Source organism: Vombatus ursinus, unplaced genomic scaffold (assembly GCF_900497805.2).
Source record: "Vombatus ursinus unplaced genomic scaffold, bare-nosed wombat genome assembly UNPS02014791.1, whole genome shotgun sequence".
Taxonomy (NCBI): domain Eukaryota; kingdom Metazoa; phylum Chordata; class Mammalia; order Diprotodontia; family Vombatidae; genus Vombatus; species Vombatus ursinus.
Window position 1 is genome coordinate 24,252,781 of NW_020954569.1, and position 15,138 is coordinate 24,267,918.

General features: G+C 38.9%; 1 protein-coding gene across 1 annotated transcript in view; it reads left to right on the plus strand.

Moving 5' to 3' along the window:
- MYO10 (myosin X) overlaps nt 1–15,138 on the plus strand; it is a 261,628-nt gene that overhangs the window by 50,666 nt on the left and 195,824 nt on the right. Inside the window, exon 2 of the mRNA XM_027868901.1 lies at nt 9,915–10,013. Within this exon, the coding sequence (XP_027724702.1) occupies nt 9,915–10,013 (99 nt within the window). The remainder of the gene's footprint in view (nt 1–9,914; nt 10,014–15,138) is intronic.

Consider the following 15,138-nt stretch of genomic DNA (forward strand, 5'->3'; position numbering starts at 1 on the left):
AAGAAATAGATTAATTGGGGCCATAAATGCAAGGACAGGTCTGTCAGAGGAATTCCCATACAGATTATGTGATGGTTCAGTCTAATCCAGGATTCTGACTATCACAATGACATACCATTCATCCAGACCCAGAAATATCTAATCCAAAAAGGATTCTGGCACTTTGATAAGTAAAAGTGAGAAAGTTTCATGGATTATCAGTAGCAAGACTATCTTTTTAGAGCATAGAAACTATTGCTCGAGTATACACAAACTCACATACACACTCTCATAACTATAAGGAGACATTTTGACACCCCCCCCCCCAAAAAAAAAGCTTTTTCCAAAGTTATCAGTGATCTGGTAAATCCAGTGCCTTCTTGACTGTGTATCATTTGACACAGTCCATTACTTTCTTCTCTATGATTTCTCTTCTAACTTTTGTGAAAATCTTTCCTGCTTCTTCTCTTGCCTATCTTAGGCTTCTTTGCTAGGTCATCATTCCTGTGCTGCCTTGTTTGTATCCCCCAGATCTCTGTCCTGGGTTGCAGGCTGCCTTCTATTCCTACAGTCTCTGCATATGATTCCCAAATTTATATGTCCAGCTCTAATAATTCTCTAGAGCTATAGTCCTGTACCAGCTGCCTATACTGTACGTCTCGCCGCCAGGACATCACATAGGCATCTCAAATTCAGTATCTCTAAAACAGAACTCATAATCTTCTTTCTCAACTCCAAACTTGCATGTTAATGTTGTAGGCACCACCATCCTTTTAGTCACCTAGATTTACAATATTAGAGTCATCCTCCAAAGCAGATTGTGCTTATTACAGGTCCTGGCTAAATACTTTTATTTTTCAGTCATTTCAATTGTATCTAACTCTTTGTGACCCCATTTGGGGTTTTCCTGACAAAGACACTGGAGTGGTTTGCCATTTCCTTCTCCAGCTCATTTTACAGATGAGGAAACTGAGGCAAACAGGGTTAATTGCCTTGCCCAGGGCCACACAACTAGTAAGTGTCTGAGGCAGGATTTGAATTCAGGTCTTTCTGACTCCAGGTCCAGTGCTCTATCCACCGTGTCAGCTAGCTGCCCCAATACTGTTGACTGATCCTTTGTAATTCCTTCTCTTTCACTCCTGTGTTTAATCAGTTGCCAAGTCCTTTCACTTCAACATTTCTCAAATCAGTTTAGTCCTACTTTAGACCCTCATTACTTCTTTCCTGGAGTATTGTAATAGCTTCCTAATTGTACTCCCTGTTTAATTGAAGTCTTTTTTTTCTCAACCATCTGGCACACAGCTACCAGAAGTGTAGGTCTTGACCATGTTAACTCTCCTCTTGAAGACTCTTCAGTGCCTGTTGCTAAATTGATGAGTTTGAATTTTATCCTAGAGTCATTTGAAGTCTTTCACAGTTTGACCCTAGCCTGCCTTTTCAGATTTATTTCATGTTACTCCCCTCCCATATTCTATGTTATGTCCTTTCTATTACTTTAACTTGGAGTTCCCATCATCTACCTCCATGGAGCCTTTGTAGAGCTTGATCCTTAGGGGTAGAATGCTAATTTTCTTTAGCTCTGCTTCTTAGAAGCTTAGAAGCTTCCTTCTAGGCCCAACTTAGGTGCCACCTTTTCCAAGAAGTCTTATGATCACATTATGACGTAGTCTTCTTTCCTTCTTCCTCAAAATAGAATTACACATTTTAATGTCATTTCTCCTTAGAAGAATGGGGAAAATTCTTAAGTTTCTCTGTAGCCTGATTTCAATACAATGTCTGTGACATTGCAGCCTTATTTTGAGTGTCAGCATAAAAGGTAGGGTATGGTAGGCAACTCTTATTCCCCACCCAAACTTTAATATTTTGGCAAATTTGTCCCCGTTGTATGATTTTACAGTTGTTATAGGAACCTGCTTTCTGAAATTAGTAACAGAAGAACTGAAGTATAAAAGCTTTGAGCTTAAAGAAGTACAAGAACCGGCTATGTTTAAAAAAAAAATAGGTGTAGGACCACTGAAGTATTTAAACTTTAAGCTAGCTATTAAAAAAAAAAACAGAACACACAAAAGAACTAATCTTTTGTGTTATGCTTTCAACTTTTCCTTGCCCAGAAGACATTTAAGAGACTGGCAAACAGAAAGTAGCACTGATAGTATTATTGCTTGACTTCTGGAGATTTTTGCTTATCAGCAGCTATTCACACCCGGCCAAGAGACCTTTGAAATATAGGAGTGTGTATTTCTATTGGATCCTGTAATGCTATGTCAACACTACTTAAACTTGAGTGGCCAGCAGTCAGGGGAGGGGTGAGCATGGAGGAGGAATCAATCATGTAGGAGACCAAAACTTTGAACCAAAATACCTAACAGAATATGACCTAATGGGTATCAGAAAATACTAACTGTAATTAGCTTTTTCCTTTCTGAGGATCATAGGTTTATAGATTTAGGGTGAGAAGAACCTTTTAGAAGTCATTAGGACCATTCCCCTCATTTTGTAGAGGAGGAACTAAAGACTTGAGAGGTGAGGTTAAGGCCCTATGCTTAGCAATGAAACTAGTCAATGAAACAAGTCAAAATTAATTAACCAACACCAGTTAACAGATTTAGTTGTCTTGGTAATGTTGTTAATGAGTGAGTTGTTTTGGTAAATGGCCCAAAAGCACCAAGAAACATTTGGATGAGGCTACAGGTGAGCTGTAATAATTGAGAATGTGATTTTATAAATGAAATCATTGGTAGGGAAAATTTGAAATGATTTAGGTCTCCAGCAAGTTGCTTACTTTGGGACCCTTACATTTATGATCTATTATTAGGTAATATCTTCTGTCATAGTCCTCTGATGGCTCATTGTGGTATACAGGTAACCCGGAGTTATCGAAGGATGTGCTGCAAGAACATAAGGTATGCGCACTATGGCCTACCTATCAGGTTAGAAAGATTTTTGAGTGTGGTCTTGGCATTGAATGATATGTCTATAGGAACCTATCACCAGAAAGTTGGTCACTGGATGATGAATTTTTGTTGATGTTTATAGAACTTAATAAAGACTTGTTAATAAGCTCTAAGGGATTTCAATCAGCTGTTGGTGATGGGAGTACTCACAATGATTAAATCACACACAAACATAGTAATTGTCTGTTCTGAGCTTCATTTTCATCATCTGTTAGAAGAGAGGATTGTACTACATGACTTCCGAGGTCTCTTCCAGTCCTGACTCTGTTATCCTAAGATTTTGAGGGGTGCTTATATGAAAGACTTGTTCTGTTTGGGCTAGGAAAACAGAACATTTAAATGTTTTTTGATGCCTTTAGGCCATCTAATAAAATCTTTTCTACCACCTCCTTCTTCTCTAGTTTCTTTAACATTGTTCTTCCTGGTTCTGGCCCTCCCACCTGTCTGATCTGTCTGATCTTCCTTAATTATTGTTCTACCCTTGTGTTTTAAATGTGGGTATCTCCCAAAGCACTCTAATTTGTCCTCTAGTTTCTCTACACTCTATTTCTTGTTGACTTTATCTGCTGCTTTAGTTATCACTGCTCTGCATGCAACTCTTAAATCTCCCCTTCCAGCCCTATTTTCTTCTCTTATTTCAGTTCTACATCTCCATCCACCTGTTAGACATGGCCACTTGAATATCCCATCAACATTCAGACCCAAAATGTTTAGGACTGAACTCTTTGTATATTTAGCCCCCTCTTTGTCCTTTTCTCAAACTGACTTTTCCCAACTTTACTTTCTCAGTTGAGGTCACTATCATTCTCTGAGCCACCCAAGCTCAAAACCTCACAGTCATCTTTTCGTCTTTCTTCTTCTTCCTTCCATCCACCCACTCAATTGCCAAGTCATAGGGTCATAGATTTAGAGCTGTTAAGGACCTTAGAGGTCATCTAGTCCAGCTTTTTTTTTTTTTTTTTTTTTTTTTTTTACAAATGATACTGAGATCCAGAGAGGCCCAAGGTCGCAGAAGTAATGAGTGACAGAGACAGAATTTGAAATGGAATCACCTGACTCTAGATATAATTCTCTTTCTACTGAGCCACTGCCACCTGCTCTGGATTGGGGTGGGTTGGAGGGATGGCCCTGTTCCTTGCACAGAGTAAACTCCTAGAGAGAAGACTGGACCCAGTTGGGTTTTTATCCTCCTTTCTCTCTGGCTTGGAAGTTCTTTCCTCTTTAGCTTTTCTTGCCGTAACTGCCCATTTGGCTTCCTATTATGTCTGGGATATGATAAAAATTCAGCCTGTCATAGTCTGGGTATAACCCTGCTTTTCAGCCTTCTAAACCCCGAGATAATGTAAGCACAAAGACTACTAGTAGTGGACTGTTACTTTTTTTCTCCTTGAATTTACTCTCTACGTACTGTGTGCCTTAATAAATTGTTGCTGAATTGAATTCACACACTCCTCCCTTCCAGCCAGACTGATAAAGAACCTGTTGTTTTCTGAGCTCCACAAACTTTCACTTCTAGGATTATGGGGGTTTTAGTGGACTGCAAGCCCAATAGGAGTCAGCGTGTGATACTGCAGCCAAAAAAAAGAAAAACTGGTGCAGTTTTGGGCTACCTTAGCTTATGATTTTCTGCCCTTTTCAGGCCTCATCTGAAGCATTGTGATTATTTTGGGGACCCACATTTTAAGGAGGACATTGCTTAGCTGCAGTGTCCAGAGGAGGGCAACCAGGATGTGCAAAGGCCTTGAGTACATGCAATGTGAATCAGTGGAAGGAATTGGGTGTATTTAACCTCATGTGAATTGACCTGGCAATAGGCGAGGAGCTGGGAGACCACATAGGTGTCTTAAAATATTTGAAAGGCTATCATGTGGACAGAACCAGGAGTAATAAGTGGAAGTCCATAAACAGGCCAATTTAAGCTTGATGTCAGGAAAGAAATCCCTAACAATTTGAGCTGTGGGCTCTCTTCCTTGAAGGTCTTCAGGCAGAGGCTAGATGGTCACTTGTTTCATATATCTCAGTGGAGATTCCTTTGGTGTATGGGTTGGACTAGAGTTGGCTGCTTAGATCCTTTCCAACTCTCAAATTCTGTAATCCTCTCCGAAAATGTAAGGCCTTTGGGTTTTACCCTTTTGTGAGGGCTTGATCTAGTTCTCCTGTGTCTTTATATCTTGGGTATCTAACACAGTACCTTGAATACAGGATGTGTTTAGTAAATATTTTTTGGATTGGATTATACTCCCTCCCTATTTCCATCTTTCGGAATCTTTTTTCTCCCTTTCTAAGCTCGGCTTGGGGACTACCTCCTCAGTAAAATCCTATTATGTATTATGAGGTATGACAGGAATTTTGTGTTCTTTGTGGCAGGTGCCAATGGAAACCAAATGTAATGTTACATATCTTTTTAAAATAATTCTTTCAAATTTTGTGGTTGAAGTACCTGAAATTTCAGTTAAATTCATCTATCTGCTCTCTAATTGAACCCTCTTTCTTTTTTTGTACATATAATTTGAAAATAAAAAGCTCCATTTCATAAAAAAAGTCATGATATTTATAAAGTGGGATAACATTCTACTAATAATGCATGCATAGAGGCTAGAGGAGAATAAGGATGCTTTTTGACAGCAGCTGTTTACTAGTAACTGACCAAAGTTGATAGGCAGCTGCACATGTCATTTTTATCAATGTAGTATTGTTTTCAGATAAATTTAGGGATGGTCAGCTTAACTTTGAATTCAGAAAGCATGTGACTATGAACTATGAGTATGAGTAGTGTGAACCTGAACTTGTTAAAACTACTTGGGTTTCACAGTAGCTCTTCTTTTACATGGTACCGTCCTATCACAGGAAGCATACTTTATATCTTAAAACATTGTAGGTTCATAATTGTTGTTGTATTGTATGGAAAATTAACACTAAGCAACATCAAATCATAAACTGGAAGAACACATGAAAATTGATTTTTGTTCATCTAGATCACAGTGAGCAAAAATAGTTCATTCCAGGTCAACAATATAAACCTATACTATTAATGGCATTTCAATAGGGAAAGGAATTACACAGTGTTAAATATCGTGATTCTTTTTTTTTAATGGTAATTTTTATTTATTTATTTATTTATTTTTTGTTTTCGACATTTACTTCCACAAGATTTTGAGTTGCAAATTTTCACCCCATCTTGCCCCTCCCCCCACCCCAAGATGGCATGCATTCTGAATACCCCATCCCCATGTCTGCCTTCCCTTCTATCTCTCCCCCCCTTCTCTTATCCCCTTCCCCTTCAGTTTTCCTGTAGGGCAGGATGGATTTCTATACCCCATTTCCTGTATTTCTTATTTCCCAGTTGCATGTGAAAACATTTTTTTTTAAACATGTGTTTTTAAAACTTTGGGTTCCAAATTTTCTCCCTTCCTCCCTCCCCACCCACCTTCATTGATAAGGCAAGCAACTAAATATAGGTTATATATGTGCAGTGATGCAAAACACTTCCATAGTGGACATGCAGTGAAAAACTAACTCTATTTCCCTTAATCCTATCCCACCCCCCATTTATTCTATTCTTTCTTTTGACCCTGACCCTCCTCAGAAGTACTTGCTTCTGATTACCCCCTTTCCCAATCTGCCCTCCTCTCTATCATCCCCCTACTCCCTTGTCCCCTCCCCCCCATTTTCCTGTAGGGTAAGACAGATTTCCATACCCAATTGAGCATGTATGTTATTCCCTCCTTAAGTCAAATTCTATGAGAATAAGATTCACTCATTCCCTCTCCCCTTCCCCCATTTCCACTCCACTGTAAGAGCCTTTTCTTTTCTGTTTTTTTTTTTGAGGTAATTTACCCCGTTCTACCTCTCCCTTTCTCCTTCTCCTAGTATAATCCTCTCTGACCCCTTATTTTTCCAGATATGACCCCTTCATTTTCAACTCACCCTGTGCCCTCTATCGATCTATCTATATCTATATATACACCTACATATAAGTTTTTCTCCTCCAACTACCCTAATACTGACAAAGGTCTCATGAGTTGCAAATATCATCTTTCCATGCAGGAATGTAGACAATTCAACCATAATAAGTGTCTTATGATTTTCTCTTTCCTGTTTACCTCTTCATGTTCTACTTGAGTCTTGTATTTGAAAATCAAATTTTCTATTCAGCTCTGGTCTTTTCATCAAGGCTTTTGAAAGCCCTCTATTTCACTGAATGACCATTTTTTTCCCTTGCAGGATAATACTCACTTTTGCTGGGTAGGTGATTCTTGGTTGTAATCCTATCTCCTTTGCCCTCCAGAATATTATATTCCGTGCCCTGCAGTCCCTTAATGTAGAAGCAGTTGAATCTTGTGTTATCCTGACTGTGTTTCCACAATACTTGAATTGTTTCTTTCTGGCTGCTTGTAATATTTTCTCCTTGACCTGGAAACTCTGTAATTTGGCTACAATATTCCTAGGAGTTTTCCTTTGGGGATCTCTTTCAAGAGGAGATCGGTGGATTCTTTCAATCTCTATTTTGTGCTCTAGTTCTAAAATATCAGGGCAGTTTTCCTTGATAATTTCTTGAAAGATGATGTCTAGGCTCTTTTTTTGATCATGGCTTTCAGATAGTCCAATAATTTTTAAATTCTCTCTCCTGGATCTATTTTCCAGGTCAGTTGTTTATTCAATGAGATATTCACATTGTTTTCTGATTTTTCATTCTTTTGGATTTATTTTACAGTGTCTTGATTTCTCATAAAGTCACTAGCTTCCAATTGCTCTATTCTAATTTTTAAGGAAGTATTTTCTTCAGTAAGCTTTTGGACTTCCTTTTCCATCTGACCAATTTTGCTTTTTAGGGCATTCTTGTCCTCATTGGCTTTTTGGACCTCTTTTGCCATTTGGGTTAGGCTATTTTTTAAGGTGTTATTTTCTTCAGTATTTTTTTGGGTCTCCTTTAGCAAGCTGTTGACTTGTTTTTCCATGATTTTCTTGCATCACTCTCAGTTTTTCCTCTACTTCTCTTACTTGCTTCTCAAAATCCCTTTTGAGCTCTTCCAAGGCCTGGGACTGATTCATATTCTTCTTGGAGGCTTTGGATGTAGGAGCTTTGACTTTGTTTTCTTCTTCTGGTTGTATGATTTGATCTTCTTTGTCACCAAAGTAAGATAATATAGTCTGACTCTTTTTGCGCTGCTTGCTCATGATCCCGGCCAATTACTTGAGTTTTAAACTCTTTGTTAAGGTAAAAGTCTGTTTCCAGTGTGGAGAGTGTACGGTCCCACGCTTCAGGGGTTTGTTCGGGGGTTTTTAGAGCTACTTTTAGGGACCTGTAAATTTTCAGTTCTTCCAAGGTGGTATGATAAGGGGCAAGGTGTTTTCTGTCCACCACCACAACAAGCTGCATCACGCCAGCGTTCCTCCTCGCCCTAGGACCGCCCCTCAGAACTGTGACCCAGATCCAAGCACCAGTAAAGCAAGAGATTCCTGCCTCAGCACTGGCAAAGAGATCCCTGCAGTCCTCCTCTGATCAGCCACTCGATTCCCTCTCAGTCTATGAACCTGAAGCTTAGGAGGCAGCCACAGCCTGCGCTCAGGACTGGTGGCTGAAACCCAGCTCCTTCTCTCACTGCAGTCACAGACTTTTCCCACTGACCTTCTAAGTTGGCTTTGGCGTTCATGGGTTGAGAAGTCTGGAAACCACCACAGCTGCCTGTGGAGTCAGCCTTCTGAGGCCTATTCCAGGGTTGCCGCGGCCTGTGTGCCCACGCCAAACTGTGCTCTTCTCCCTGCCTAGCATGATATACCTTTCCGATCAACCGTCCAGGCTGTCTTTGGCTGTCTTTTTGTGGGTTCTGCTGCTAAATATCGTGATTCTTATGCCCAGCTTTGGAGCACGTAGACTCCATGTTGTAAAATAATAGGTGGAAGAAACTCAGAAATATAAAGCAGCAGAGTACAAATTAAAAAAGAAATCAGTGCTCTGAGTCGCCTTTTTAAGCAGTCAGTATGCATTTATTAAGTGCTTGCTATGGACCTGGCTCCAAAAACTTGGCTTAGGAATGTTAGGCAAATGTTTCCAAATTTTTATTTAAGAGGAGTAAGCTGCAGTGGTGCATATTTCCATTTTCCCCTCTATGGAGACATTTTGATCCTTTTTGTGAAATTGCTTACCCTTTTTTGTTGTTGTTGTTGGTGGTGGTGGTGGTGAGGCAGTTGGGGTTAATTGACTTGCCCAGGGTCACACAGCTAGTGAGTGTTATGTGTCTGAGGCCGCATTTGAACTCAGGTCCTCCAGACTCCAGGGCCAGTGCTCTATCCACTGCGCCACCTAGCTGCCCCTACCCCTCCTTTTTTTAAAAACAAGATACAGATTGCAGGGTAAATTGTTGAGGAGAAATATCTAGAAATGAAGGTAATATAAAAAGAAGAGATACCAACATTTTTTTTTGTTGTTGTTAAAGATTAAGTCTTCCCACCTTATCCAGGCTAAAAGTACATTTACTGTTCATGGGCTTGATCCCACCTACTACACTTAGGATTTGGGCTGGTTCCTGTTTTCATTGGGCAGCCTGGTAGGCCTCTTTCCCACTCCTACCCCTCCACACCCCCCTACCCCTACTTTGGTGGGCACACAATGTTAATACCAAACTTACTGCGGGCACCCAAGCTCAAGAGATTACTTCCAGCCACAGTCTTCCCAAGTAGCCGGGATTATAGATGTTTGCCTCCACACCTGTACTTGACGCCAAGCGAGATCTGTTCTTCCTTCCCCCTCTCCCAAAGCCATAGTTGTATGCTGAGACTAAATGTAGCATAGAGATTTGCTTGCTTGAAAGATTCTTTTTTTTTTTTTTGAAAGAGAGATTCTATGGGTAATATTTTAATTTTTAAATGATCTTTTTTATTAGGGAAAGGTGTGTAGTAATTGTGGCATTTGGGGCAGTTGTGGTTTGTTTTAAAATTCTTTCCAGGCTTAAAGCTTACTTATGTTCATTTTGTTTGCAGGGAACCCGAGTCTGGTTGCGAGAAAATGGCCGGCACTTTCCAAGCACTGTAAATTCCTGTGCAGAGGGAGTTGTTGTCTTCAGGACAGATTATGGGCAGGTAAGGAGTAGACATATCACTTGTAAACTAGTGTCTGGTTTACTTGGCTATTTTTTCACAAGTTTTTTTTGTGGTTTTGAAAATATGTACATTTCTTTGTTTTCCAGCTGATCTAGCAATATTCAAAGAAGAATACAAAGTTTCATGAATGTCTTAGACCCACTAAAATTCTTTCAAAATGAATGACACAAACAAAATATGACAAGAGGGCTTTTAACTGTATTCTGTAATATTCATAGAGCATCAATAAATAACCTAGAGTATCTCCCAGGCACCAGAGGGGTGCCCTAGTTGGTATTAGCTATTTTAATTAAAAATAATATGATTGGTTAATAAGCTCATCTTAGATTATTAGATACCTGATTGGTTATGAGCAACTTTATTCATTTTTCAGGTTTGGGTTTTTTCATGTAATTTTTTTCTTGATCTTGTGCATCTCAAACAATTTAAGAATAAAATTTTGAATCTAGAAACAAATTTTAGGGTTTATCAGTGCTGTAACAGCAGTTTTTGTGCTAGAGGCATGGAGCTCCAAATACACCAGCAAATCAACTTCTTAATGCAAGTTTGGGGCAGGATACCCTGGCACCCAAGGCCCTGTGTGTGGAGAGATTCAGGACACAGTGAGATTTGTGGGGTGGGGAAGAGGTGAGGGGAAGAAGGACTGGGAAAGGGTCATAGTTGGGAAGGAGTTCTTTTGGGGTTGCTATCACCTCCTACCTTCCTTTTTTAACTATTATTACTAACTTAGAGGCAACCCCTTTGTAGTGGATAGATAGCCAGCCTTGGAGACAGAAGCTGGGGGTTCATTTCCTACCTTGAACATCATATACTTGCTGTATCCCTGCATTAAGTCAGCCAACAAGCATTTCTTATTCATGTGCCCTGTACAAAATGCTAGTAAGTCACTTAACCTCTTAGTATCCCAGGCAGCTCTTTTAAAGTATAATTTACAGAACAGGTACTTGTTTATATTAATCAGTAGAAACCATTTCTTCATCAGGAGGAGTTACCTATACCAGTGAAGTCTGCTCCAAAAAACCAGTTTCTATTAACTGGGCCCTAAGCCCTAACTCAGGTGCTTAGAGTGCAAGTAATGTCATTGTCTTTTATACTCTGGCATCCTGGAGCAAAATGCCAGTGAACCATCCCTAGTTATGGCCCTGGGTTATATTTATTATTTTATAGAAGTTAAAGAGAAGGTTTCAAGATCTAATTTTTCTCCATATTTTTCTTGTAGGCAGCATTACAATCTTAGAAAAAGCAGTGAATCTTCTTTTCATGTTGAGATGGAATATAGAATAGAAGGGACATTAACATAAAGTAATTTACAAGCCTTGAAGCCCTATATATGTTAGCTAGTATTACTTACCAGTGCTTGATACTTCATTAGATCTGTGATCTCATCAATGGACACATTATCTCCATAAGTAAAAATCACAGTCCATCTGTGCCTTCTCATCCTGTGCAGTCCTTTTCTGTGGCATAGAGCAAGAATATAGAGTTGGGGGGGAGGTGTCCATGAAATTGTTTTTTAAAATCTTTTGATAACTAAATTTTAGTATAATTGATTTTATGCATTTAAGTAAATAAATAAAATAAATGCATATAATTTATTTTATGCATTCAAAAGCATCATTCTGAATAGACTGTAATCTTCACCAGAATTCCAAAGGCATCCATATGCCACAACAAAAAAAGTCGAGAACCCCTGATTTAGAGGTAGTCAAGACTTGGGTTCAGATCCTGCCTCAGATGTTTACTAGTTATGAGATGCTGACAAGTCATGTAGCCTCTTTGGGCCTCAGTATCCTGATCTGTAGAAGGGGTGAACTTCTCAAATCCCTTTTAGTTCTTTAACTCTTTGTTCCTATAATCTTTAGTAGAGAATTCACAGGGAATCCACCCATTGTGCTAGTCTAGGTTTCCTGTCATTTGTAGCCCTTTTCTAATCAGGCTGTTTTGTATACATAACGAAGTTATGAATGTAGTCTCCAGGTTGGTATGTCAGGATAAATACTTCAAGATCAGATTGCCACAGTTCGTATGGAGAAATACCTCAAGAATCAGAATTTTTAAAGAAGGAATGGAGATTTTAGTCATGTTGTTCTCAGCTGCACGTTGTATTAATCGACGAGAAATTGGTTCTTTTTTTAAAAAGGCCATACTTCTCAAAATGATATAAACTAATATTTCTGTCAATAGTAATTTATATTAATTCATGATTTTTCATATTTTCTCTCTTTAGATGAAATTCTTGAATGATTTTTCCAATATTATTTGGTGGTAATACTTTTTTTTACTTTTAGATATTGGAGAAGTTGGAAAACAAAAATTATATGCCTGGGGTCCTACAGATAGCCACTGGTAGAGCAAGGCCCTAGGGTATAGCTGTCTTATCAATATAAAACAATATAAAAAGAGAAAAAACAATACACTCTAGTACATCAGAAAGTGATTAAAATGTCTATACTCTTTGGCTCCGAGATTTAACTACTGGTCATATTTACTAAGGAGGGCAATGATAAAAAGAGGGACCCCTTTCTTAATATGAAATAAAAAAACAGAACAATTTAAATATTAAATATTTGGAAACAAAGTTGATAACCTGTTGTTTGGGGAATGCCTAAATCTTTCTTGGATTTCAAAAATCCTAAATGTATCCTTTCCCCTGTCCCAATATGGAAAGAGGTTAGTTGAGGATGTAATGACCCCTGTGGTTTTCTTCAGCCACCAAGTTGAAGACTCCATATGGGTGGGATTTAAAAAAAAAATTTTATTTATTTATTTTTAGTTTTCAACATTCACTTCCATAAACTTTTGAGTTTTAAATTTCCTCCCCTTCCTTCTTTGCCCTTCCCCCCTCAGACGGCACGCAGTCGATACAGGCTCTACATATACATTCATATCAAACATTTTCACATTAGTCATATTGTAAAGAAGAATTAGAACCAATGGGAGGAACCATGAGAAAGAAGAAACAAAAAAAAAAACAACCACAAAAGAGAGCAAATAGCATGCTTCCATCTGCATTCAGACTCCATAGTTCTTTCTCTGGATGTGGATAGCATTTTCCATCATGAGTCTTTTGGAGTTGTCTTAGATCCTTGCGTTGCTGAGAAAAGCAAGTTTATGAAAGTTAGTCATCGCACAGTGTGGCTCTTACTGTGTACAATGTTCTGCTGGTTCTGCTCACTTCTGGGTGGGATTTTTTAGGCCTCTGCATGACCTAGTAGTCATCCCAACACTGCCAGAGTCCATCAGGAAGCTGAGCCTTCCCTCCATTCCCATGAGGGAATCCTGGCCCTCTTCCCTCAGACTCTTGGTGCCTTTTTTCTAACTTTTCTCTTTTTTGGAAGAGGGCAAAGGATCCAATGTGATTATTTTTATTTTGATTAAAATTCAATGATACAAACTTGTCAACACTCCTAATTATGATTGGATTTATGATGCTAAGGAAGCAGGTAGAGCAGAATAGGGGTGGAGAGGGCAATTGATGTGGTAGAGGATACTTATCCTTGCCTTTGAAATTATATTAGCCTTCCAGATAGCTTATATGCAGGCAATTTGGAAGGCCAAGCTGCTTTAGTTGTTTCTGGATTCTTGGGTGGAGGTAGGGCCTGAGGATGTATCCATGGTCTCTTTTTTGTCAATTAGAAATTTAACTCTCAGTTGCAAGTGGCTTAGGCCTAACCTGAAGGAGGGAGTGTTTCTCAGCATCACTGGCTTTTTTTCATAGTTCCCCACAACTTACCTCTTCCTTTCTTTCATCCTGACTCATTTCAGCCTAATCCTCTTTCCTTCCTTCTTTCTGACTTAATATTACCATATGCTTAGGATTCAGAGCCGTTTTCACTATGCCTACTCTTGTCAATTCCACTGGCAACTCAGGCTGGGTTCTCCCTTGTCCCAACAGGGTGATCTTACAGAACACTTCTAAGCAGTCAATCCAGAGCTTCTTGACCTAGGTTTAGTGCTGCCTTTAGTGTCTAAGGTGAAGGGAACAGAAGAACTGCTATTCTGGTACCTTTTCACATGAGGGATAATGGGAGGATGCAGCACAGGAGAACAGGGCATTAGCAGATGGAAAAAAATACAGACAAAGGTCAGTCTTGGAACACGGATGCTTAGTCATTATAATTGTTTTCCCTTCATTGTAAATTTTTGCTCATGTAATTAATCATTAATAATAATTTAAGTGAAATTACAAAGTTGTAAGGCATCTTAGAATGATAAGGTATTTAGTATTGTAATGTACTTTCAACTTAAAGAGAGGAAACGTGCTGAGTATCATCACCATAATAACTACTATGGAGGGAGGCATTGTAATATAGAGGACAGAGAGCTGGCAGAAAAGACAAAAGTCCCCCTGCCACATAGTGACTGTGTGACCCAAGGTAATTCATTTAAGCTCTGAGTGCTTCAGGTAACACATGATGACTAAGTTGCAGAGGAGTAGATCTGCATTAGTCATTTGGGAGTTCCCTGGCCCATACCAATGAAATCGGCAAGTCAGGTCCTATCCAGCCCCTATGGAGAGAAGTAATGATTGAGCTACTTAGTGGAGAATGGTCTTCCGTTGATTGAAAGCTGGATTAATCATGTACAGTACAGTGGTAGACTCCAAACACAGACATATATAACCAGAAATTTGAAAACACACACAAAAAACCCCCACAAGAATACTAGGTGTAAGGTATTATTTAGATTTGGTCCTTTGGATGTATGTCTGAATATAATACTTTACAAAAAATTATTTTGTAACATTGTACTCAGAGAATTTAGCTCAGTGTTTCATTTTTTCTCCTTCATTAAACAGAACTTTTAAAAAATTTGTCCAAAGGTTCACTTACCATAATGGAGTTTAAATTTTTGATTGGCCTGGAATAGCCAACCTAAGACAGATTTTACTATAAAATTGTTCATGAAATAAATGCGTTAATCATGCATTGAAATAGAATTTTATACCGAATAGCATAGTTGTGAATGAAAGGTAAGCCAGTCAGTATGGATCAATAGAGGTAGGTAAGTGGGACAAAAGTTTTGGTTAGCATATGCTAACGGTGTTTTCTGAACTGCAGATCTGACAAAGGACCTTTTTTCTCCTGAGGTGCAGTCTAACTCA